Here is a 26,521-nt window from a genome sequence, read left to right as displayed (position 1 = left end):
AAACAGTTCATAATGGAGGACAGAAGTAAATATCTATGTGTTAGGAAAGAAAATGCAAGTAGCAGAGAAATTCTGTATCTCCATTTAGTTATGACATAGTCATCTTAGTTAAAATAAAAAAGTTATGCCACTATTTTAGTCAGTATTGTACAACATGAAATCCAGTCAATTCAATTTTTATGTTTGGTTATGCAAGTGCACCATGTAAACATTGTGTTCAGCACATGTCCTGCACACTCAGAAAGATATAACTTAAGATGTTGACTGTTGCATTATTCTGTTACTCAGGTTACCACATATTCTATTCTCAAATAGCCCCATTGTCAACAGCTGGTAAAGGCCTATTGTCTTCTTCATTCTAAAATTACAGTAGGAGCTCAATGGGCATTTTAACAAAGGCCAACTTTAATATTTAACAAGCTCATTATTTTGAATTCCATTTCCAATTTTCTATCCATCCTACAAACAACAAGATATTATTTCCCGTCTCACTGAACCTTCATGCATTGAAGATAAAAAGTTTCCAGGCTGAATTTAGATTCCTTTTGAAAAATAGCAGTGTACTCCATAAAAATTCAGCATTTCCCAGCCATCAAAATAATCACATGTTACTCCTGAAACATTCACAAATCTCTATTGTTTTCGATGAGTTCACTGACTGGTTTATTTTTCATAACAGCCTACTTCTGCAGAAAAACAGAGTTTTAATGTATTATTGAAGGGAATTTAGAACTACGAATGATGATAGTGAAGATTACTTAACGATTCACAAAGCAACATCAGAACATGGCCCAAATGTCAACTGGATTGCGGATCTCTGAACATAATAAACTGAAATATTTTGTGCTTGAAAGTGGAGTATTTGTTCTGTAAAAGGAGAGAAAACTAAAATATATTTACAAAAATGATGGTGGTCCCCATGGCGTCCAGGGCCTTAAAGTTATATGACTTCAGCACTATTTCTGGGTCTGAGTATCTGGCAAAGCACATCTCAAAACTCAGGCACGAACATGTGGTATAAACTGCACTGGACAAGATTTTCCCACCAGTGGTAAATTGGTACTTTTGGATGAGTTGTGAGACCTAATTTTCCAAGATTCGTAAATCAGGGATTGCCTTTGCCCATGGCTTGGGCACAACAGTGCTCATGCAGGTGAACAGTGAAGTGCAATGTACATAATATTATTGTTCCACCCTCCCCCCACTGTAATTGTGTCATGCAACTTCTGTTGAATGAAGGATTGTTGTAAAAATGGGTCAGTGTTCTATGTGCGCTTTCCAGCTTATCTTCTTGAAAAGGCAACAAATGAACATTAACTTTAGGTCCATGCCTTGTTTGAAGGACGTTTACTTGGAGAGTGAATTCTCCCTGGGGTTCTCCAATCGTCTGCTGTAACTTTGGGTGAAAGAGCTCGGAAACCCCTGGAAAAATGGTGTAAACGGCATTCACGTCATTCTTCTGGTGTTTCCACAGCTTTTCCACTGAAGTTATGGTAGGCGAGTGGGAGAACATCCGTGGAAGTTCATCCCCTATATGTGTACATGGTGCCTACGCTTAACCCTGGCACTTCTCCTGATGCCACTGAACTCCTTTCTCATTTGATCCCAGGTACGGCAGATCCAGAATACTACATTCACTTGTTTAGGTGGCATCCAAGAAGGCAGTAGAGGAATTGGGAAGGGTGAATTCAGAGGCTTCCTTCAAGCTCATGGATGGTATCTTTTCCCTTCTTTGCTTATCTCGTTATTTATTCACTCATTCATTCCCTCACACACAGGCCACATAGCAGCATTTCAGTGTAACACACTGCAATTACTTACCATGTGCAACTATGTTTCAAGGAGTATATTACTGCACATATTGTAAAGTACAGTGAAACCTCTGTAAACGGACACTCCCAAAAAACGGACACCTGCAAAAGACGGACACATATTGAGAGACGCAAATAACTCACGTGGTAAAATATGCAAGAGGCGCTCTGAAATCACAGACACTCCCAAATTACCAACCATGGACAGCCTTCAATGTACCAAGCCCTTTTACAACTTGAAACATGGGACATGTACATAATACTGACCTGACCGGGAGCAGAGGAGAGAGACCGAGAGCGGGGATATAAAGAGCGGCGGCCCGAGGCCCGAGACCAGAGCGGCGGCGGACCTGAACGGGAGCAGAGGAGAGAGACCGAGAGCGGGGATAAAAGAGCGGCGGCCCGAGGCCCGAGGCCAGAGCGGCGGCGGACCTGAACGGGAGCAGAGGAGAGAGACCGAGAGCGGGGATAAAAGAGCGGCGGACCGAGGCCCGAGACCAGAGCGGCGGCGGACCTGAACGGGAGCAGAGGAGAGAGACCGAGAGCGGGGATAAAAGAGCGGCGGCCCGAGGCCCGAGGCCAGAGCGGCGGCGGACCTGAACGGATCAAAAACAACAACAGAAAACTAAGGAGTGACGTCACAGGACAGCAGGTAAGTGATTGGTTGGTGAGTATTACTGTTTTTTTTTCTCTAAATTAGGGCATTGGTTTAAACGAAGAGCTGGGAAACTAAACAGCTTTTATAGCAGGTAGTGTTTTTTTTAGTGAACCTAGGTCCCTAGTATAGTTAACATTTTCTAATTTCAACGTAATTTAAAAGGGGTAACGAAGCTAAGGCAAGTCATGGCAGCAAACCTCGCACCCGTGATATGCCCCTCCTGCAAGATGTGGGAAGTCATGGACACTACCAGTGTCCCTGCCGACCATGTGTGCGGGAAGTGCGTCCACCTGCAGCTACTGACCGATCGTATCTCGGAGCTGGAGCTGCGGGTGGACTCACTGTGGAGCATCCGCGATGCAGAGAAACTCGTGGATAGCACGTTTAGCGAGTTGGTCACACCGCAGGTAAAGGGAGTACAGGCAGGAAGTGAATGGGTGACCACCAGGCAGAGTAAGAGGTGCAGGCAGGTAGTGCAGGGGTCCCCTGTGGCCATCCCCCTCTCAAACAGGTATACCGTTTTGGATACTGTTGGGGGAGATGGCTCACCAGGGGAAGGTGGCAGCGGCCAGGTTCATGGCACCGTGGCTGGCTCTGCTGCACAGGAGGGCAGGAAAAAGAGTGGCAGAGCAATAGTGATAGGGGACTCGATTGTAAGGGGAATAGACAGGCGTTTCTGCGGACGCAACCGAGACTCCAGGATGGTATGTTGCCTCCCTGGTGCAAGGGTCAGGGATGTCTCGGAGCGGCTGCAGGACATTCTGGAGGGGGAGGGTGAACAGCCAGTTGTCGTGGTGCATATAGGTACCAACGATATAGGTAAAAAACAGGATGAATTTAGGGAGTTAGGAGTTGAACTAAAAAGTAGGACCTCAAAGGTAGTAATCTCAGGATTGCTACCAGTGCCACGGGCTAGTCAGAGTAGGAATGACAGGATAGCTAGGATGAATACGTGGCTTGAGAGATGGTGCAAGAGGGAGGGATTCAAATTACTGGAACATTGGAATCGGTTCTGGGGGAGGTGGGACCAGTACAAATTGGACGGTCTGCATCTGGGCAGGACTGGAACCAATGTCCTAGGGGGAGTGTTTGCTAGTGCTGTTGGGGAGGGTTTAAACTAAAGTGGCAGGGGGATGGGAACCGATGCAGGAAGTCAGTGGGAAGTAAAGTGGTGACAGAAACAAAAGACAGTAAGGGAGAGTGTACAAAACATGACCGGACAGATGGTCTGAGAAAGCAGGGCAAAGACCAAGGGAAGTCTAGATTAAACTGCATTTATTTCAATGCAAGAAATCTGATGGGCAAGGTAGATGAACTCAGGGCATGGATGGGTACATGGGACTGGGATGTTATAGCTATTACTAAAACATGGCTAAGGGAGGGGCAGGACTGGCAGCTCAATGTTCCAGGGTACAGATGCTATAGGAAAGATAGAGCAGGAGGTAAGAGAGGAGGGGGAGTTGCGTTCTTGATTAGGGAGAACATCACGGCAGTAGTGAGAGAGGATATATCCGAGGGTTCGCCCACGGAGTCTATATGGGTAGAACTGAAAAATAAGAAGGGAGAGATCACTTTGATAGGATTGTACTACAGACCCCCAAATAGTCAACGGGAAATCGAGGAGCAAATATGTAAGGAGATTACAGACAGCTGCAAGAAAAATAGGGTGGTAATAGTAGGGGACTTTAACTTTCCCAACATTGACTGGGACAGCCATAGCATTAGGGGCTTGGATGGAGAGAAATTTGTTGAGTGTATTCAGGAGGAATTTCTCATTCAGTATGTGGATGGCCCGACTAGAGAGGGGGCAAAACTTGACCTCCTCTTGGGAAATAAGGAAGGACAGGTGACAGAAGTGTTAGTGAGGGATCACTTTGGGACAAGTGATCATAATTCCATTAGTTTTAAGATAGCTATGGAGATTGATAGGTCTGGTCCAAAAGTTAAAATTCTAAATTGGGGAAAGGCCAATTTTGATGGTATTAGACAGGAACTTTCAGAAGTTGATTGGGAGAGTCTGTTGGCAGGCAAAGGGACGTCTGGTAAGTGGGAGGCCTTCAAAAGTGTGTTAATAAGGGTTCAGGGTAAGCACATTCCTTATAAAGTGAAGGGCAAGGCTGGTAGAAGTAGGGAACCTTGGATGACTCGGGAGATTGAGGCCCTAGTCAGAAAGAAGAAGGAGGCATATGACATGCATAGGCAGCTGGGATCAAGTGGATCCCTTGAAGAGTATAGAGATTGCCGGAGTAGAGTTAAGAGAGAAATCAGGAGGGCAAAAAGGGGACATGAGATTGCTTTGGCAGATAAGGCAAAGGTGAATCCAAAGAGCTTCTACAAATACATAAAGGGCAAAAGGGTAACTAGGGAGAGAGTAGGGCCTTTTAAGGATCAACAAGGTCATCTATGTGCGGAACCACAAGAGATGGGTGAGATCCTAAATGAATATTTCGCATCGGTATTTACGGTTGAGAAAGGCATGGATGTTAGGGAACTTGGGGAAATAAATAGTGATGTCTTGAGGAGTGTACATATTACAGAGAGGGAGGTGCTGGAAGTCTTAACGTGCATCAAGGTAGATAAATCTCTGGGACCTGATGAAGTGTATCCCAGGACGTTATGGGAGGTTAGGGAGGAAATTGCGGGTCCCCTAGCAGAGATATTTGAATCATCGACAGCTACAGGTGAGGTGCCTGAAGATTGGAGGGTAGCAAATGTTGTGCCTTTGTTTAAGAAGGGCGGCAGGGAAAAGCCTGGGAACTACAGACCGGTGAGCCTGACATCTGTAGTGGGTAAGTTGTTAGAGGGTATTCTGAAAGACAGGATCTACAGGCATTTGGAGAGGCAGGGACTGATTAGGAACAGTCAGCATGGTTTTGTGAGAGGAAAATCATGTCTCACAAATTTGATTGAGTTTTTTGAAGGGGTAACCAAGAAGATAGATGAGGGCTGTGCAATAGACGTGGTCTACATGGACTTTAGCAAAGCCTTTGACAAGGTACCGCATGGTAGGTTGTTACATAAGGTTAGATCTCACGGGATCCAAGGTGAGGTAGCCAATTGGATACAAAATTGGATTGACGGCAGAAGACAGAGGGTGGGTGTAGAGGGTTGTTTTTCAAACTGGAGGCCTGTGACCAGCGGTGTGCCTCAGGGATCGGTGCTGGGTCCGCTGTTATTTGTTATTTATATTAATGATTTGGATGAGAATTTAGGAGGCATGGTTAGTAAGTTTGCAGATGACACCAAGATTGGTGGCATTGTGGACAGTGAAGAAGGTTATCTAGGATTGCAACGGGATCTTGATAAATTGGGCCAGTGGGCCGATGAATGGCAGATGGAGTTTAATTTAGATAAATGTGAGGTGATGCATTTTGGTAGATCGAATCGGGCCAGGACCTACTGTTGGGGAGAGTTATAGAACAAAGAGATCTAGGAGTACAGGTTCATAGCTCCTTGAAAGTGGAGTCACAGGTGGATAGGGTGGTGAAGAAGGCATTCGGCATGCTTGGTTTCATTGGTCAGAACATTGAATGCAGGAGTTGGGATGTCTTGTTGAAGTTGTACAGGGCATTGGTGAGGCCACACTTGGAGTACTGTGTACAGTTCTGGTTACCCTATTATAGAAAGGATATTATTAAACTAGAAAGAGTGCAGAAAAGATTTACTAGGATGCTACCGGGACTTGATGGTTTGACTTATAGGGAGAGGTTGGATAGACTGAGACTTTTTTCCCTGGAGAGTAGGAGGTTTCGGGGTGATCTTATAGAAGTCTATAAAATAATGAGGGGCATATATAAGGTAGATAGTCAAAATCTTTTCCCAAAGGTAGGGGAGTCTATAACGAGGGGGCATAGATTTAAGGTGAGAGGGGAGAGATACAAAAGGGTCCAGAGGGGCAATTTTTTCACTCAAAGGGTGGTGAGTGTCTGGAACGAGCTGCCAGAGGCAGTAGTAGAGACGGGTACAATTTTGTCTTTTAAAAAGCATTTGGACAGTTACATGGGTAAGATGGGTATAGAGGGATATGGGCCAAGTGCAGGCAACTGGGACTAGCTTAGTGGTATAAACTGGGCGACATGGACATGTTGGGCCGAAGGGCCTGTTTCCATGTTGTAAACTTCTATGATTCTATGATTCTATGCAGGTCAGCACGAGGTGGCAGTGGGTCTTGTGAAAGGAACAGCTTTTGTGGAATGGCGAGCTCTTTACCCAGCATCCATAGTGGCAGAGAAACTGCTCTATCTCTGGGATTGAATGCTTGCACGGCTCTATCCCAGGAATAGAGCGGTTTCTCTGCCGCTATGGATGCTGGGTAAAATATTCCCCATTCTACTGAAAATGTTTAGAGTACTTACAATGACCATTTTGAAAATAAGGACACCTGCAAAAAAAGGGACAGATGATGCCAGTCCCTAAGGTGTCCGTAATTTACAGGTTTCACTGTATGTTCTTCTTCTGCTCGTCCAGGTACCCGAGAGAAGGAGCTAGACCAGCCAACTGTACAGCATTGTTGTAGCACCTCACAGCACCCAGCATCACCCACACCAACGGCAGCAAGCACCAGTGGATATATATCCACTCCAGGGGGGGAATCTGTGAACTAGTCATAGGATAGCGAAATTAGTAAGGAACTATGCCTGTGTGAGATAGCACAGGTGGAATTTCAGGAGATACAACTCACAGACTATAGGGCAAGTGTGAAGCCTTCTTCAGTTGCAGTCCCGAATGGTTTAAACCTCTCAGGGGTCTGTCTACAAATCTGGGGAAGGATTGAGACAGCCATAATGCAGAGCTACAATGACCTCATTGCTGCTCAGTGATCTGCTCCCACACAGATCTCTGACCATGATGAGGGAGTGCCAAGCAGCAGAGGAATGGCAGGTGTTGGCACTGATGATGGCGTTCTCTTACAGGACAATGCAACATCCCAAGCGCCAGTCAAATGACTACAGGGGAGTCACCCAATGTAAGGCTCAGGCAGCCACTCATCAGCAGCTGTGGCACCTTCATTTACAGGGCCATCAAGGGCATGGAGTGTCTGGGTTGTCAGTGTCAGGGTTGTCAGTGTCAGGGTTGTCAGTTTTTGGGTTGTCTGTGTCTGGGTTCTCAGTGTCTGGGTTGTCAGAGTCTGGGTTGTCAGAGTCCGGGTTGTCTGTGTTTGGGTTGTCAGTGTCTGGGTTGTCAGTGTCTGGGTTGTCAGTGTCTGGGTTGACAGTGTCTATGTTGTCAGTGTCTGGGTTGTCAGTGTCTGGGTTGTCTGTGTCTGGGTTGTCAGTGTCTGGGTTGTCAGTGTCCGGGTTGTCAGTGTATATGTTGTCTGTGTCCGGGTTGTCAGTGTCTGGGTTGTCAGTGTCTATGTTGTCTGTGTCAGGGTTGTCAGTGTCTGGGTTGTCAGTGTCTATGTTGTCTGTGTCCGGGTTGTCAGTGTCTGGGTTGTCAGTGTCTGGGTTGTCAGTGTCTATGTTGTCAGTGTCTCGGTTGTCAGCGTCTCGGTTGTCAGTGTCTGGGTTGTCAGTGTCTGGGTTGTCAGTGTCTATGTTGTCTGTGTCCGGGTTGTCAGTGTCTGGGTTGTCAGTGTCCGGGTTGTCTGTGTCCGGGTTGTCAGTGTCTATGTTTTCACTGTCTGGGTTGTCAGTGTCTGGGTTGTCAGTGTCTATGTTGTCAGTGTCCAGGTTGTCAGTGTCTGGGTTGTCAGTGTTTGGGTGTCAGTGTCTGGGTTGTCAGTGTCCAGGTTGTCAGTGTCTGGGTTGTCAGTGTTTGGGTGTCAGTGTTTGGGTTGTCAGTGTCCAGGTTGTCAGTGTCTGGGTTGTCAGTGTCTACGTTGTCACTGTCTGGGTTGTCAGTGTCTATGTTGTCACTGTCTGGGTTGTCAGTGTCTGGGTTGTCAGTGTCTGGGTTGTCAGTGTCTGGGTTGTCAGTGTCTGGGTTGTCAGTGTCTATGTTGTCACTGTCTGGGTTGTCAGTGTCTGGGTTGTCAGTGTTTGGGTTGTCAGTGTCTGGGTTGTCAGTGTCTGGATTGTCAGTGTCTGGGTTGTCAGTGTCTACGTTGTCACTGTCTGGGTTGTCAGTGTCTATGTTGTCACTGTCTGGGTTGTCAGTGTCTGGGTTGTCAGTGTCCCGGTTGTCAGTGTCCGGGTTGTCAGTGTCCGGGTTGTCAGTGTCTGGGTTGTCAGTGTCTGGGTTGTCTGTGTCTGGGTTGTCCGTGTTTGGGTTGTCAGTGTTTGGGTTGTCAGTGTCTGGGTTGTCAGTGTCCCGGTTGTCAGTGTCTGGGTTGTCAGTGTCTGGGTTGTCAGTGTCTGGGTTGTCAGTTTTTGGGTTGTCAGTGTTTGGGTTGTCAGTGTCTGCGTTGTCTGTGTCTGGGTTGTCTGTGTCTGGGTTGTCTGTGTCTGGGTTGTCCGTGTCTGAGTTGTCTGTGTCTGGGTTGTCTGTGTCTGGGTTGTCTGTGTCTGGGTTGTCTGTGTCTGGGTTGTCCGTGTTTGGGTTGTCAGTGTCTGGGTTGTCTGTGTCTGGGTTGTCAGTGTCTGGGTTGTCTGTGTCTGGGTTGTCTGTGTCTGGGTTGTCTGTGTCTATGTTGTCTGTGTCCGGGTTGTCAGCGTCTGGGTTGTCAGTGTCTGGGTTGTCAGTGTTTGGGTTGTCAGTGTCTATGTTGTCTGTGTCCGGGTTGTCAGCGTCTGGGTTGTCAGTGTCTGGGTTGTCAGTGTCTGGGTTGTCAGTGTCTGGGTTGTCAGTGTCTATGTTGTCAGTGTCTATGTTGTCAGTGTTTGGGTTGTTAGTGTCTGGGTTGTCAGTGTCTGGGTTGTCTGTGTCTGGGTTGTCTGTGTCTGGGTTGTCCGTGTCTGGGTTGTCTGTGTCTGGGTTGTCTGTGTTTGGGTTGTCAGTGTCTGGGTTGTCTGTGTCTGGGTTGTCTGTGTCTGGGTTGTCTGTGTCTGGGTTGTCTGTGTCTATGTTGTCTGTGTCCGGGTTGTCAGCGTCTGGGTTGTCAGTGTCTGGGTTGTCAGTGTTTGGGTTGTCAGTGTCTATGTTGTCAGCGTCTGGGTTGTCAGTGTCTGGGTTGTCAGTGTCTGGGTTGTCAGTGTCTATGTTGTCAGTGTCTATGTTGTCAGTGTTTGGGTTGTCAGTGTCTGGGTTGTCAGTGTCTGGGTTGTCTGTGTCTGGGTTGTCTGTGTCTGGGTTGTCCGTGTTTGGGTTGTCAGTGTCTGGGTTGTCTGTGTCTGGGTTGTCAGTGTCTGGGTTGTCTGTGTCTGGGTTGTCTGTGTCTGGGTTGTCTGTGTCTATGTTGTCTGTGTCCGGGTTGTCAGCGTCTGGGTTGTCAGTGTCTGGGTTGTCAGTGTTTGGGTTGTCAGTGTCTATGTTGTCTGTGTCCGGGTTGTCAGCGTCTGGGTTGTCAGTGTCTGGGTTGTCAGTGTCTGGGTTGTCAGTGTCTATGTTGTCAGTGTCTATGTTGTCAGTGTTTGGGTTGTTAGTGTCTGGGTTGTCTGTGTCTGGGTTGTCAGTGTCTGGGTTGTCAGTGTCTATGTTGTCAGTGTCTATGTTGTCAGTGTTTGGGTTGTCAGTGTCTGGGTTGTCTGTGTCTGGGTTGTCAGTGTCTGGGTTGTCAGTGTTTGGGTTGTCAGTGCCCACTGTGGCATCTGCTACCAACAAAATTATTTAAAAAAACTTTTCTTCCCAACTCCACAAAGGGGAATGAGACTGTGGGATACCTCTGGCATATGTTGCGGGTCAGTAACAGCGAGGGTGTGCGTGGGCAGGGAGGTCAAAGGTTGCATGGGTAGAGAGGCTGGAAAGTCAGAGTGAGGAAAAATTGCATCCGTGCAAATCGCAAGAACAACATTAAGGGGCACAGAGTAGCATGGCAACGAAGGGCAAAGAGAAGAATACAAGCTCCAGGAAAAAAAGAGAAGCCAAGTCTGAAGCCTAATAGAAAGGGAAAGCCTATGGAGGGTGTTGTTGAATGTATGATATTATGTAATGGCTAAGTTTTTAAAGAATTCCTGTATTTTGAACATAATCAGGAGGCGGAGCTATGGTTGGAGGTTTGGGGAGGGTCGAAGTCCATTTTTGGCCGACTTGGTCCCCAGAGACAATTTAGTCGAGGGGTCTAGGATCAGAGCCCCGGTGGAGGTCCAGGGGGTGAAGTGCGATGTAGCATATTGAAATACCCTCTGTGCAAAGCATCACCCCTCTGCCTCCTCCTCCCCCCAATGTAGCTCTGCCAGAAACAGAGGGGGACCACAAAGCTAATGCAACGCAGCTGCGCACAAAATTGGCTAACCTCAAAGTGATTAGGAAGATTCATGAACCCCCACCCCACCTTACTCCCATTGGCTCCACCCCTTCATGTATTTGATATGTTATACATTAAGAAAAAAAAGGACTTGCATTTATATAGCGCCTTTCATGACCTCAGGACGTTTCAAGGCACTTTACAGACAATTAAGTACTTTTGAAGTGTAGTTCCACCAGGACCACTCAGCTCCAGACCTCATTACAGCCTTGGACCAAACATGGACAAAAGAGCTGAATTCCAGAGGTGAGGTGAGAGTGACTGCCCTTGACATCAAGGCAGCATTTGACAGAGTGTGGCACCAAGGAGCCCTAGTAAAATTGAAGTCAATGGGAATCAGGGGGAAAACTCCACAGTGGCTGGAATCATACCTAGCACAAAGGAAGATGGTAGTGGTTGTTGGAGGCCAATCATCTCAGCCCCAGGGCATTGCTTCAGGAGTTCCTCAGGGCAGTGTCCTAGGCCCAACCATCTTCAGCTGCTTCATCAATGACCTTCCCTCCATCATAAGGTCAGAAATGGGGATGTTCGCTGATGATTGCACAGTGTTCAGTTCCATTCGCAACCCCTCAAATAATGAAGCAGTCCGAGCCCGCATGCAGCAAGACCTGGACAACATCCAGGCTTGGGCTGATAAGTGGCAAGTAACATTCGCGCCAGACAAGTGCCAGGCAATGACCATCTCCAACAAGAGAGAGTCTAACCACCTCCCCTTGACATTCAACGGCATTACCATCGCCGAATCACCCACCCTCAACATCCTGGGGGTCACCATTGACCAGAAACTTAACTGGACCAGCCATATAAATACTGTGGCTACAAGAGCAGGTCACAGGCTGGGTATTCTGCGGCGAGTGACTCACCTCCTGACTCCCCAAAGCCTTTCCACCATCTACAAGGCACAAGTCAGGAGTGTGATGGAATACTCTCCATTTGCTTGGATGAGTGCAGCTCCAACAACACTCAAGAAGCTCGACACCATCCAGGACAAAGCAGCCCGCTTGATTGGCACCCCATCCACGATCCTAAACATTCACTCCCATCACCACCGGCGCACAGTGGCTGCAGTGTGTACCATCCACAGGATGCAGTGCAGCAACTCGCCAAGGCTTCTTCGACAGCACCTCCCAAACCCGCGACCTCTACCACCTAGAAGGACAAGAGCAGCAGGTACTTGGGAACAACACCACCTACACGTTCCCCTCCAAGGACACTGGGGAAAACTCCCCTGCGGTTCTTCAAATAATGCCATGTGATCTTTTATGACCACCTGAGAGGGCAGACGGGGCATCCATTTAATATCTCATCCGAAAGATGGCACATCCGACAGTGCAGCACTCCCTCAGTACTGCACTGAAGTGTCAGCCTAGATTATGTGCTCAAATCTCTGGAGTGGGATTTGAACCCACAAGCTTCTGCCTCAGAGGCAAGAGTGCCACCCACCGAAAATATTATTTGTAGTGATACATATTTGGTTGCTTAGGAAGCAGTATGGCCACTTTTCCTACCTGACTATATTTGAACGTATCAATGGCTATTTGTGCCAATCAGAAAAGTCTGACAGAATTGTTGCGCTTCAGGCACATTTAAAGTGTGAAGGCTTTATGCAAGACGTATATATTATATATTTGGGTTAATTTTACAAATGTGGCAAAATTTACTCTATATTCTCCATAAAATACTGCTTGGTCCCTTGACCATTGTTTTATGCTTTCTGCAAGTGACTGGAAGTTTTTTTGTGACGCATTAGAAACTACATTCGCATTCCATTCCCTGTCCGTTCCCATTTCCCCCTTTGCTCTTGCCTGCAACACACCACATCCTCTAAACTCCAGCCTCTGGCTGCTGCATGAAATAATGTGCTGGGTTGCATTAACTGACAGGCAGAAGGTAATTGTGCCAAAAGCAGTACATTAATCTACCATAAAGTTTTGGGTGCACTCTGTTCCCCCCACGAAATTCAACATTTCTCTGCTGCATTGTAGCTCTTAGAAAAATTGGAGGTGGGACTTATTATGTACAGATACGATATTTTTCATAAAATTTGTGCTCCTAAGTGGGAGGTGTGGGTATTACACGTGAACATATTATAACTCAAAATTTAGTGCTGATCATTTCCTGCTTGTATTTTACAAATAAATCTGGTGGTTTACAGAAACATCGTTACACAGACATTTCTGAATTGCACAATTCAACATCCTGTATATTGTGACTCATCACAAATTAGCGCAGATGTTTCTGTATTCACCAGATAAGCGACCCACTAACTCATAGAATTACATAGAATTTTACAGCACAGAAACAGGCCATTCGGCCCAATAGGTCTATGCCGGTGTTTATACTCCACATGAGCTTCCTCCTACCTTGCTTCATCTCACCCTATCAACACATCCTTCTATTCCTTTCTCCCTCATGTACTTATCTAGCTTCCCCTTAAATGTATCTATGCTAATCGGCTCAACAACTCCATGTGGTGGGGAGTTCCACATTCTCACCACCCTCTGTGTAAAGAAGTTTCTCCAGTATTCTTTATTGGATTTAATAGGGACTATCTTATATTTATGACCCCTAGTTTTGGATTCCCCCACAAGTGGAAACATCTCTCCTTCTGCCCTGTCAAACCCCTTCGTAATTTTAAAGACCTCTATCAGTTCACCTCTCAATCTTTTTTTCTAGAGATTCACACTCTATTTAATGGTATTTAACCTCCTAATGAATGAGAGAAACATCTCCAGCTCTAGGCGGCATTACAGAGCCCTCAATGCGGGCAAATGCTCAGGAATGAGGTTTAGGAACAAAAAGGCAGATTGCAAATATATTGAACACACATCTGAAAGGGGGAAATGAAGGTCACCGTTTGGATTAGACTCTTTCGGAGAACTCGGTGCTGCAGGCACGTTAACCTAATTTTTTTTTCAGGCTTTGCTCTGTATTTCTAGTATTTTTATGTCACATTTAAAAAAAAAATCTGATAAATTGAGTATTTAGTTCCAAATTCGTTTGGTTTTGCTGCTCACTGTAGCTGCAGTGGTTCTGAGAGCTTGTGGAGTGGGTTAAAAAGGAGCAGCCATGTCCCAGGAAGCGATTCATGTGACTGCGAGCTCGGAAACAGGAACCAGCCTCATTCTACCCCGGGCTGAGCTGAGCCGAGCCGAGCCGGGGCGGGGGATGTTCCGAGGCGGCTGAGCTGAGCCCAGCCCGCTGGAGGATGGGGGTCGCACTGTGGAGCGTCGCCTGCCTTTGGCTGGGTTTGCAGCGAGTCGCTGCCCGGGGAGCCGGACATGAGAGGTGGCCAGTGCCGTACAGGTGGGTGTAGCCCAGGCTGACATTTAAATATAGGTGCGATCCTATCCTGAACTTCTTTTGATCACTGGCTCTGTGGAATGCGGAAGTGTTCCCTCAGAGCGGTCGCAGTGCATCGAAAATGGAGTTTCAGATTTTAGAAATGAAACATTAACAAGAGCAAAGTTACTGGTTCTTTCTAATAATGCATCGCTTAGGCTAAACGATAGTACTGCAACTTAAAATGTGAAACTGTAACATCCCCTTGGGGACTTTGGAGGCTCATGAGAAAAAGATTACAACTGGAAACTTTTTAACTTAAAAGAGGAAACATTTAACTTTTAAATGCAAAATGCAAACTTATCCGTGCCCGATTGTGTAAACAAGATCAAGGCTGAGGTTGCAGTGAATTGTGCAGGCCTGGCGAGAGGTGTGACAATATAACTTTACTTTAATATGTAACTCTCCACATGTTGGCCCAAAAGGTAGAGGATGCCTGACTATATTTAATTTTCCCTGGTGGGTCCCACCTTATCACGGAATAGCAAGCGCACTCCCCATGATCATATTTACTAACTGGTGCTTTGTATTGGCTTTTCATAAAGTCTTGTTTGTAGAGAAACAGCAACTGTCCAGATCAACAAAAGTCCTTTGTCCTGTCCATGTCGCAGTTTGGTGAACTGGGCACATGAATCAATCATTCCTGGAGACTCCAGGACAATCCTGGAGGGTTGGTCACCCTACTTGGCCATGAGACTGACCCCTTTGTGTCATGTGATGTCGCAGCAGCACTTGATCATGTATCATAGAACCATAGAAGTTTACAATACAGAAGGAGGCCATTTGTGCTGGCTGCATACTAGAGCAATCTAAAAACTAATCCCTATAGCCCTGTATCTGTGAAATCAACTCACATCAATACCATTTCTAGATCTGAGACTACTGATCAGGCAGTAGCAAAGGCTGCCTTGGTTGAACCACCAGTCAGGAATTGAGAAACGTAGTGAATTATCAGGTTATAGTGTCGAGTAGCAGCAACTCAAATGTTGGGCTGATTTGTGACCAATACTGAAGAAGTATATCTGGAATAAAAACAGAAAATGCTGGAGAAGCTCAGCAAGTGAGGCAGCGTCAGTGGAGAAAGAAACAGAGTTAACATTTCAGGTCGAAGACCTTTTTGTCAGAACTGATGAAATATCTTTGACCTGAAACGTTAACTCTGTTTCTTTCTCCACAGATGCCGCCTGACTTGCTGAGTATTTCCAGCATTTTCTGTTTTTATTTCAGATTTCCAGCATCCACAGTATTTTGCTTTTGATGAAGTATATTTTGAATACACAAAGCCACAACAAATGCCTTCTCCCCCACAATGTGACCCAAGGAAGAATATGGTTTAACCAGTGCATACCTGTAGAGACGATCCTGCAAAAGCTCCTTACCCACACTAAATGCTGCATCTGATCTGAGGTTATGCATTGGATTCTGAAGTTTCCATACGCTAGGACAAATCCAGCTTGGACATTCAAGAGGCCAAGATTCCACTTATTGCGTTAATTATGTAGACCCCTTGAATTCAGCCTGTAATGGGAGTCAGAAGAGAAGTTGAAGATAACGGAAGATGTTGAAGACAGATGATTTGGATATCTCTATGGGTGGGAACTGTGGCCACAAAGCTGAGGTTGACCTGAGGAGATCAATCCAAGATGGCATACATCAAATAGTGTATGAACTTGTTTCAGGACTAGACTTCAAAACTAAAACCGCAATTTTAAAAAATCACGATTCTACAAGGTCCTGAAGAAAGAATTAAAACATGTTTGTTAGAAAAAAAGCAAAGTCAACAGTGACTACACTTTAAAAAGTAAATTCATTGAATGCTTTGAGATGTATAGGGGGCTTTCTAAGCCTTTGCTCCTTTTAAGGGACAGGGTTCTTGGGAGGACAGTGTGGAGTGGAACGAGGAGACCAAGAGAAGAAAAACAGTTAAGGGACTACCTCTGATACAGGCAAAGTAGAAATAAGGTCAAAATTGCCTGGCACAAATTTTATGATGTGGAGATGCCGGTGATGGACTGGGGTTGACAATTGTAAACAATTTTACAACACCAAGTTATAGTCCAACAATTTTTATTTGAAATCTACAAGCTTTCGGAGGCTTCCTCCTTCCTCAGGTAAATGTTACAACACCAAGTTATAGTCCAGCAATTTTATTTTAAATTCACAAGCTTTCGGAGGCTACCTCCTTCCTCAGGTGAATGAAGGAGGAAGCCTCCGAAAGCTTGTGAATTTAAAATAAAATTGCTGGACTATAACTTGGTGTTGTAAAATTGTTTACAATTGTCAACCCCAGTCCATCACCGGCATCTCCACATCACAGGTAAATGTTCAGGAGCTCCTCGAAGCCTACGCATTTATACATATAGAACAATACATGGTGTTTACAGACTGCCCCTGCAACTGCCCGTTGCCAAGGCAATCACCGTGTTCAGACAGAGAGGTGTCACCTACAGAACCCCCGAATATACATTCAACAAAAAAACAAACAGGAAAAAAAAGAGAGGCAGAAACATCCGGAAGGCAGAGAAAGCCAGCAAATGACCCATTATATTAAAAACAGATAGCTTTTGTTCGCTGGTGGGGTAACGTGTAGCGTGACATGAACCCAAGATCCCGGTTGAGGCCGTCCTCATGGGTGCGGAACTTGGCTATCAATTTCTGCTCGACGATTTTGCGTTGTCGTGTGTCTCGAAGGCCGCCTTGGAGAACGCTTACCCGAAGATCGGTGGCTGAATGTCCCTGACTGCTGAAGTGTTCCCCAACTGGGAGGGAACCCTCCTGTCTGGCGATTGTTGCGCGGTGTCCGTTCATCCGTTGTCGCAGTGTCTGTAGGTGACACCTCTCTGAACACGGTGATTGCCTTGGCAACGGGCAGTTGCAGGGGCAGTCTGTAAACACCATGTATTGTTCTATATGTATAAATGCGTAGGCTTCGAGGAGCTCCTGAACATTTACCTGAGGAAGGAGGAAGCCTCCGAAAGCTTGTAGATTTCAAATAAAAATTGTTGGACTATAACTTGGTGTTGTAAAATTGTTTACAAATTTTATCAGTTGGTAGCATTCTTGCATCTGCATCTGAAGGTCATGTTCTAAACCCACTCCAAGACTTGAGTGCATAATTTAGCTAACACTTCAGTGCAATATGGAGGAGTGAAGCATTGTCAGAAGTGCCATCTTTTGGATGTGATGTTAAACTAAGGCCCCATTTGACTGTTAAGGTCCCATGGCACTCTTCAAAGAGCAGGGAGTTCTCCTGGTGTCTTGGTCAACATTCCAAACAACAGCACAAAAAAACCCAGTTTACCTGGTCATTCATTTTATTTGCTGTTTGTGCATGTAAATAGGCTGCTATGTTTGCCTACATACCAACAGTGACTACACTTTCAAAAGTAATTCATTGAATTCTTTGAGTTTTATAGGGGACTTTCTAAGCCTTTGCTCCTTTTAAATGAAAGTGTTCTTGGGAGGACAGCAGTTCCTAATTGTATGTTGAGGTTAAAGAAATGAGGATGAACGTAGAATGTAAGATTAGACAGATATTGTAAACTTTCACTCAATTTGTCTTTGGTAAAGCAGGGAGAAACTTTGCAGAACTCTTCTTTAACAGATTCAATGAATGGGATGCAGCTTGTTGTAGGATGCATTGTATGTGATCTTCCTAAAGAATGGTCTTGATGGGCTGAAAGGCCTTTTCTTGAGCTATGTTTTTTATCCTTCAATTTTCTTCCTTTTTTTTGAAGACAGTGGCTTATGCCGTGATTCCTTGTGCAGCAGCATTCCGATAACTTATCAGTTGCCATTCCTTCTGTGTGTCTTGATAATGAAGCTTGGCAAGCTATTTAAGTATACATGACAGGTGTCTGATCCTGTTCTCAGCTGACATCCATAGATGCATTTTCTAGAAAGTCACTGAATAGCATGAGTGGAAATCTTGGCCTTAGGACACTTAATTGTTGTGCGAGGACCACGGCCCTGGCAGAGAGATCAGCTAAGTCAGCACTAGGGATTGAACTGGGAACCTTCTTGGCCTGTATGACGATGTACCACGTAAGGGATGCATATATCCACTGAGCCATTATGACAGCCACATTATGATTCCTTGTAGTCTTCTTCATGTGACTTCTCGCTGTGAGTCTAACAGTTTATGTCCGATTATGGTCACTTTTTTTGGCAGAGGTTTCACTTACACTAAGATTGAGACTGCTCACTTCACCTACGATCCCCCTAAACAGCAGAGACTTTAATCCCATCAGTCTAAACTGGACCTTAATCCACATTCCAAAGGTGAAAGGATATTTTTCTAATCTTTTATTCAGTTGCCTTAAGTATTTTTTGTTGAAATAGGAGTACACACATAAATAAAACAAATCTGTGAGGCATTGATCAGAGTAATGGTACAAATAGTAGTTATGTGCCTTATTCACCTCTCTCTCCCTGTTGGAAATACTTGGTCTCCATTCCTGCAGGAATAACATGTCTGCGATGCGATATTCTTCATGTGGGTGGGGAGCTCCTACTGCTTCATGTTAGATCATAGGACTGTGGATTTTTCAAATTTTTTTCACTTGTCTAAATTTGTAAAATTATTTCACCTTACAATACTTCAATCCAATTTTGACTTGACATTTGATGGTGTTTACTGAATTGCACGTTGGTGTCATTATCTTTTCAGACGATTTGATCACCGGCCCAAACCTGATCCATTCTGCCAGCCCATATACCCATTCTGCCCCACTGGCTCAACTAACGGGGAGATTCCTCAGATGAAAGACCAGGATATCATTGAAGTTTATCGGCTTCAGACTCCTGTCTGGGAGTTCAAATATGGAGATCTGCTTGGACATTTTGTGAGTGTTTACAATATTAAATTTTTTTTTTTAAGAACTGAACTGAAGCATTTACGTTTTTGTACTGACCTAGCAAATGGCAGTGTATTCCACATGACTTTACATTGATACCCAGTGCAGATTTTACAGCCACCAGTATGAGGGTAACAATGACACTAAAATAGGCCGCAACTTTCAAACTTCTTGTCCTTTTGTTTTTTTTCCCCCGAATTGTCTGAGACATCTTTCTATATGTGAGGAGTGCTAATATGTTGCCATGGTCGGGTTGCAGAAAGGCAACTAGCATCTGCTGAAGCTCCACATCTCCAAATAGTGGATGGGGTATGGTGTATGTCCATGCTGTGGTCAGGAGCATGTGGAGATGTACTCATTATTTAGTGAGTGGTGCTGCTCCTTATGCTATTTGTGACGGGATCTTGATCACTATGGGCAGCAGGGTCTGCTAATGGTAATTGAGTAGAATTGCTTCATTGAATTGCAGTCACAGATGGACCTTTATATTTTATGAACACTTTTAACACTGCAATCTGTATTAAAATGCATGAATGAGAATGAGCTGCATGAAACAGTAGGACTAAACGAGCTGCAAATTAATCGGCATGCATTTTAATGAGGTATGAACTTTGGAAATGCAGGACATATTCCAAGAGGTCAAATGGGATGTTTATTCCCACTTTGTGCCTTTTATTAAATTTAAATTTAAAGTGTTCCAATTTACAAAAATAAAATGCACATTTTCTACAGGATGCACACCCAAGATGATATCAAACAATAACTTATTCAAAAGATCATCAAGGGAATCTTGTAAATAGGTAGAGTCTAGGCAATTATTAGTTGAGGTTTATATTAATGGTGATAGAAAGTCATTGATTTAGTGTTTTTTTCCGATCGCAGCATATTATGCATGATGCAATTGGTTTCCGGAGTACAGTGACTGGCAAAAACTACACTATGGAGTGGTATGAACTCTTTCAGCTTGGAAACTGTACCTTCCCACATCTTCGACCTGGTATAGAGGCTCCTTTCTGGTGCAATCAGGGAGCTGCCTGTTTCTTTGAGGGAATAGATGATTTACATTGGAAAGAAAATGGCTCCTTGGTAAAAGTATCTGAAATAACAGGTAAGTGTGTTAGATAACAAACCAATGTATACAAAAATCAATTAGGTATTCATCAATGAACACTTGAAAGAATGCACATGATTAAAGGATGAAATTAGTTAGAATAGGTTGATAGCAAACAAAAAAATTAATATGTAGCTAGAAAACAATAATAGCCCAACAAATTGTTTTAAAATACTAGCATAAACTGCATAATTCAGTTTAAACTGCAGTGCTCAATAGCTGACTTCTCTTGGAATGAAGGTTTCACAAGTGTATTAGGGCAAAAATGCCATTTGAAACAACCTGTTTGGAACACATTTCTTTCTAGCAGAATCAATATTGCGAAATGTACAGTTTATTAACATTGTCCCTGAACTCCACTTTTTTCTACTAGTCCCTGCTAGTGATGAGCAATAGTAAATGGAGTGAATTTAATCTAAATTGCTTAAAAAAGCATGTGAAATCCAGATTCTTTCCTCATTCTTTGAATCTTGCAAAGCCCTTGATAATACACAAGGTCAGTGGCAACATGCAATTTTGTCACAAGTTGGCCTCCAGTCTCTGGAACATATCTTGAAAATCCACAGCTGTGTTATTACAAGAGCCTTGCACTTTTGTCATTCTCAGAGCCTTTTAGTAATATTTGTACATTGCTAGAGGGGGTTCATTGATCACATGGAGGTCTCTGGATTTCATCAAAATTTACCGTTGAGCACATTGTGTTAAGTTGGAGGTTTACAGTGTGAATTAAGCTGCATACAACAGACTAGTTTGTGCATGGGTGGTTTACCTGTTGTAAGTGGCTGTCTGATACTGAGAATACAAATGGCAGCTCAGCAGCAGAGCACAGATAATGTAGAAACTTCAAAGAATGGCAATATAAACTTACCTTAGTGTTGAAATCAGTTGTACCTAAAGCATAGCAGGCAGCCACTGTATAGTTACAGCTGATACTGCCCTAATGTGCATTACCACTTATACTGGCGCTCAAGTTTTAAGTTGGTAATTCTAAGGGCATAAGAAATAGGGGCAGGAGTAGGCCATACGGTCCCTCGAGCCTGCTCCGCCATTCAATAAGATCACGGCTGATCTTCGACCTCAACTCCACTTCCCTGCCCGATCCCCATATCCCTTGATTCCTTTAGAGTCCAAAAATCTATCAATCTCAGCCTTGAATGTACTCAATGACTGAGCATCCACAGGTTTCTGGGGCAGGGAATTCCAAAGATTCACCTCTCTCTGAATGAAGAAATTCCTTCTCATCTCAGTCCTAAATGTCAGACCCCTTATCCTGAGACTATAACCCCTAGTTCTCGAGTCTTCAGCCAGGAGAAACAGCCTCTCAGCATCTATAAGATCTATAATTCTGTTCCTGTACATTGCATAATTGGAAGATCAGATGTAGCTATAGCTTACAGTGTAGCCAGAGTACATTTATAATTGAGCAGGCACCTGGGTAAAGCAATCTTGTGCAAAATCTCATCTCAAACCAAGTTATTTACTTATAATAGATGCCAATTGTCCGATTAAAGCAAACAACAACTTGCATTTATATAGCACCTTTAACGTAGTAAAACATCCCAAGACGCTTCACAGGAGCGTGATCAGTTAAAACGTGACACTGAGCTGCACAAGGAGATATTAGGACAGGTGACGAGAGGTTTTAAGGAGCATCTTAAGGGAGGGGAGATAGAGACTGAGAGGTTTAGGAGGGGAATTCCAGAGATTAGGCCCTAGACAGCTGAAGGCATGGCCGCCAATAGTGGGTTGAAGGATAGTGGGAATGTGCAAGAGATCAGAATTGGAGGGCTGGAGGAGATTGGGTGAGGCTATGGAGGGATTTGAACACAAGGATGAGAATTTTAAATTCGACATATTGCTGGAACGGTAGGTCAGCGAGCACAGAGGTGCATTGATATATGCTGTAAACAATACATTCATTGTTGAATCTAATGGGTTTAGTTTGGAATTTGAGGTTTTGCCAGTTGTCAGCAGTTGTGTACTGATTTAGTGGAGCTGACTAATTTTGAAAACAAAAATAAAGATGTAGGAATAATAAGTAAAGGAAACTAACCATATTTAAAAAGCTTAATTCAGCCCCAAGTTAAAGAATATTGTTTCTTTAAAAACAACAGACTAGTGACATTAAGGGCAAGAACAGCATGCTTGGTCTATGGACACATTCTGATCTCTGAATATAAAAACAAGGCTTTTAAAAAAAAAAGTTACCCAGGTATTTTAATATAGAATCAAAGAAGTTAACACAGAAGGAATCAATTCGGCATATTCTGTCTGTGCTGGATCTTTGCTAGAACAATACACAACTAATCCCACTGTCCGGCTTTCCCCATAGCTCTGTACCTTCTTCAGCTTCAAATCTTTATCGCGTCTTCCCTTACAAGATGCAATGGCCTCTGCCTCAACTTTGGCAAAGTATTCCATGCTCCAGCAAAACATCCTTCTGAATGAAGAAATTTCTCCTAACGTCTCTGCTACTGACAATTTTAAATTGATGATCCCTCCAACCAGGAGAAATAGTATTTCTCTATTCACCCGATCAAAATCCTTCATAATTTTAAAAACCTCTATTAAGCCTCCTGTAGGCCTTCTCTGCTACAGTGAAAATAGTGTCAGTACCTTCAGTCCCGCCTCATGACTAGTTTCTTATCTCTGGTGTCATCCTAATATGCATTCATTTATGCAAGTTCATTAAAACTGCAGTTACCTTGGGCTGTCTTGTGCACAACCAAAATGTAAAATTCTTCATATATGAACGTGATCATTGTTAGCCTGTACACTAGGTCAAGCTTTCACATTGAGATTATTTCATGGCCTGTAGCCTACAATATAGCTTAATTTAACTGATTTTTAACTATTATTCTTGCACTTTCAGAGAAGGAACCTCACAAATTGTTCATGTTCTGTCATATACATACAGATTTTTTTTAAAAACTCTCTTTTAAAAGTAGCCCAAAAAAGTTATCTGGACTGATTTTTTCCTGACCTTTACCCCTAGGGACCACTTAGTCCTTGGGCACAAAGGTGAGGAAAAAGAGGGTGGAGTCTGCTATATTGCCCTGTAATTGGTGCAGGCCCATCACGATGATTTAAATGAGGCTGTATAGGTTACCAATGATCACATTCATATATTAAGAATCTTACATCTAGCTAAGTAAATTTTCTAGTCCTATGTTGCCAGTGTCTTATTCTATCAGAATCCACTATTGTGGAAGAAAGTTCATTATAATGTTATCATAGAACGATACAGCATGGAAGGAGGCCATTCGGCCCATCAGGCCTGTGCAGGCTTTTTGCAAGAGCTATCCAATTAGTTCCACTCCCCCGCCCTTTTCCCATAGCCCTGCATATTTTTCCTCTTCAAGTATTTATCCAGTTCACTTTTGAAAGTTATTATTGCATCTGCTTCCACCACCCTTTCAGGCAGTTCATTCCATATCATAACAACTCACTGCGTAATTTTTTCTTTCTTCTCATGCCTCCTCTGGTTCTTTTGTCAATTAAATCTGTGTCCTCTGGTTACTGACCCTTCTGCCACTGGAAACATTGTCTCCTTATTTACTCTATCAAAACCCTTCATGATTTTGAACACTTCTATCAAATCTCCCTTAACCTTCTCTGCTCTAAGGAGAACAACCCCAGTTTCTCTATGATGAGATTAGGGGAGTATATTATCTTACTTTGTACATTGTTTAGTACTGCAACAAGATTCTGGAATGTTCCTGAAAATGTCATGAAACAATTAAAACAGGCAAAAAGTTTTTAAAAAATGATTATGCATGTATTTTTCAGTTTATAGTCTGAGTCTCAAATTACAATTCACATGTCCTGGGAACTGCTTAAGTTCTGATCTTGCAATTTACTATCCTCTCAAACCTTTGATTTAGATTTCTCGCAAGCATTCAGGAATATATATATATATATATATATATATATATATATAACATTTTAGAAAGTTTATTTTAATATCATGTCTAACTCTTATTTTTCTGTACACAGGTGAAATATTTAACAAACTGGCAAAGTGGGTGAAAGAGGATAACAAAACTGGTATCTATTATGAGACATGGACAGTTCAAGCTGATCCTACTCCAAACTCCAAAGTGTGGTTTGAATCCTACGACTGTTCAATGTTTGTATTGAGAACTTACCAGACACTCTTTAAATTAGGTGCTATCTTTAAGAGCCCGATACAAACCAACTATACCAGAATATTTCTGTATAGTGGCAAGCCTACCTATCTTGGAAATGACACTACTATATTTGGGCCACACAATAACAAGACCCTAGCAGAAGACATTCGTTCCTTTTATTTTCCATTTAAACCTCCTCGGTCAGTGAAAGAACTGATATTAAGTCTATTGGAAATAGTTGATAAGGTTGTAATAGAGAAGACCTTCTATCTTTACTTCAATTTTGAGTATTGGTACTTGCCAATGAAACAACCCTATATTAAAATAACATATGAAGAAATACCTCTGCCATCTAAACAAAATAAATCGACAAGTACTTAGAAACATACAAAGAAAAATGAATGCAAAAATTTAAGTTAACATACAAAAAGTGAACTCATCCAATTTTTTTCCTAATTTTGTAATTACTGTACAGCTAATATGTAAAAGTGAAGTGAATTGATATTTTTCTCCTGTTTACTTCTGTGTACCAGTAGACATCCATAGAGTAGAAAAATAACCTTATATCACAGCTGAAGAACATCAGTGTGTGACAGTGGAATTAGTTAAAATTGTTGGCACCTTTGATTATATCAGCCAGGCTATTCCTTTCCCACCCCAGTACTGAATGTGAAACAGACTCCCAGAAAAAGCAGCTAAGGCTGTTGATAGTTACTCAATCAAAAAGGAACTGGATAAATATCTGGTTGCAAACAGGATTAGAGATTTATAGAGTTACATACAGACTGCAGTGGTCAAATACACCATGAGCTATGCTGCTGGGGCCAGGAAAAGGGAGAGGAATATTGTCTTGAATAATGGTGTGTGGGAACGGATGAATATTCTCAAATGCACGTAACACATTCCCAACTTCATTGTTCACTAGTTGCCTTAGACATGGCATCTGTATGACTTCTCAAATAAAGTTACAGCTGTTTTGCATTGGCTCAAGATTCATAAGGTAGCCCACAATTAATGTGCATAATTAGTTGGGGGTCAATGAACTTTGACTTGTATAGGATATTCTAAAAGTTCACATGTAGCATAAGGTACTCGAGATAATTTGCATTCCTTCTGGTGAGTGTTGAATACTTTACCAATTCACATTATGTTATTCATTATTTGAGCTTTAGGGGTTAAAACTTGCAAAATTGTCAAGAGCTACTCGTGCAACAGGCCCTCTGCATCACCAGAATGCTAATGTTATTAAAATTGACTCGTTTCACTGAAATTTAATGTCCTCCTGTGTGGTTAAAGAAACAGATCATGTACAGAATATATTTTTTAAAAAAGTCAGGACCTTTATTTAATGTGAGCACTCCAGCTGTGACCTACTGAATAATCATCACTGTCTTTATTCTGTGTTCTGCCAAAATATTTTACCAGAGCTCAAACGAGCATGACTGGCCAGAGTAAGTTTCAGCACAGATTATCACAATTTCAGGGAGACTGAACCCTGATCTACCAATGCATTATCAACCTTAGCTGATTGAGAGGTCCTGAACACTTCACACATGATCACACTGCTGTTGCTGAAAGCTGACTCCTTGGATCAAAGACAAAAATATTACCTTACCACACCCTAGTTTGAAATACACTTTTGTGAAGCTTGGCTTAACAGTTGTGATCAGTCCACATGTTTTAAGGAGAACAATTCATCAGTTGTGAGAGGGGATTTCACAAACTGCCTCACTGATTCCTTTCTGCTGTCCACTTAAAAAAAAACTGAACCCATATATCCTAATGGATCAGTCATCTTATGTCTGATTTCTAAAACTACCATATGAGCATTAGATATTGCAGATTAGTAATGATTAATGCTAGTTTCTCTTTTATTTCCCCCAAAAAAGAAACTGGTGAGCAGCTTTCACAATAATTTGGCACCCAATGTATCTGTGCTCCAAAAGTTGATGCACCTGACCATATTGAAAGAAAAAGTTGTGTTGGTGGAATTTCAATACTACCGTCGGGAAAAAACAAACATGGATAAAACTTTGTGATCTGTGTGACATCAGATCATTTATATTTGCCCACTAATCTAACTGACTACGTATAGACACTGTCGAAACTTAACACTACACCAATGCACTAACACACTCAGACCAGTATCACAAAAGGGAAAAGTTTTACTTTAATTGACTTGTATACAAGGGAAGCTGTATTCTGAACAACGGTCAGAATAACCTCTTCCCTGAACAAAGGAAAACATTTCACATTTATACAGTCTAATTAGCAATGCCACCTGGCATAGAATATGGGCGTACATGTACATTCTTTATTGGTTCAGGTA

At 43.3% G+C, this 26,521-nt stretch overlaps 2 protein-coding genes across 2 annotated transcripts; one reads left to right on the top strand and one right to left on the bottom strand.

Annotated features, from left to right (window-relative positions):
- Window positions 1-7,490: 7,490 nt before the first annotated feature.
- LOC137323216 (otolith matrix protein OMM-64-like) lies at window positions 7,491-12,454 on the bottom strand. The gene is made up of 3 exons (XM_067986721.1): window positions 12,436-12,454; window positions 8,298-10,100; window positions 7,491-8,152 (listed from the first exon to the last, which is right to left on the bottom strand). The coding sequence occupies exons 1-3, from the start codon at window positions 12,452-12,454 to the stop codon at window positions 7,491-7,493; spliced, it is 2,484 nt and encodes an 827-aa protein (XP_067842822.1).
- Window positions 12,455-13,854: 1,400 nt separating this feature from the next.
- On the top strand, window positions 13,855-25,462 carry cln5 (CLN5 intracellular trafficking protein). The gene is made up of 4 exons (XM_067986518.1): window positions 13,855-14,059; window positions 18,765-18,939; window positions 19,834-20,059; window positions 24,059-25,462. The coding sequence occupies exons 1-4, from the start codon at window positions 13,962-13,964 to the stop codon at window positions 24,571-24,573; spliced, it is 1,014 nt and encodes a 337-aa protein (XP_067842619.1). The 5' UTR covers window positions 13,855-13,961; the 3' UTR covers window positions 24,574-25,462.
- The last annotated feature ends 1,059 nt before the right edge of the window (window positions 25,463-26,521 follow it).

Source organism: Heptranchias perlo, chromosome 6 (assembly GCF_035084215.1).
Source record: "Heptranchias perlo isolate sHepPer1 chromosome 6, sHepPer1.hap1, whole genome shotgun sequence".
NCBI classification, from domain to species: Eukaryota; Metazoa; Chordata; class Chondrichthyes; order Hexanchiformes; family Hexanchidae; genus Heptranchias; species Heptranchias perlo.
Note: the sequence above shows the minus strand (reverse complement) of the source record. Positions and strands in the feature narration are given on the sequence as shown.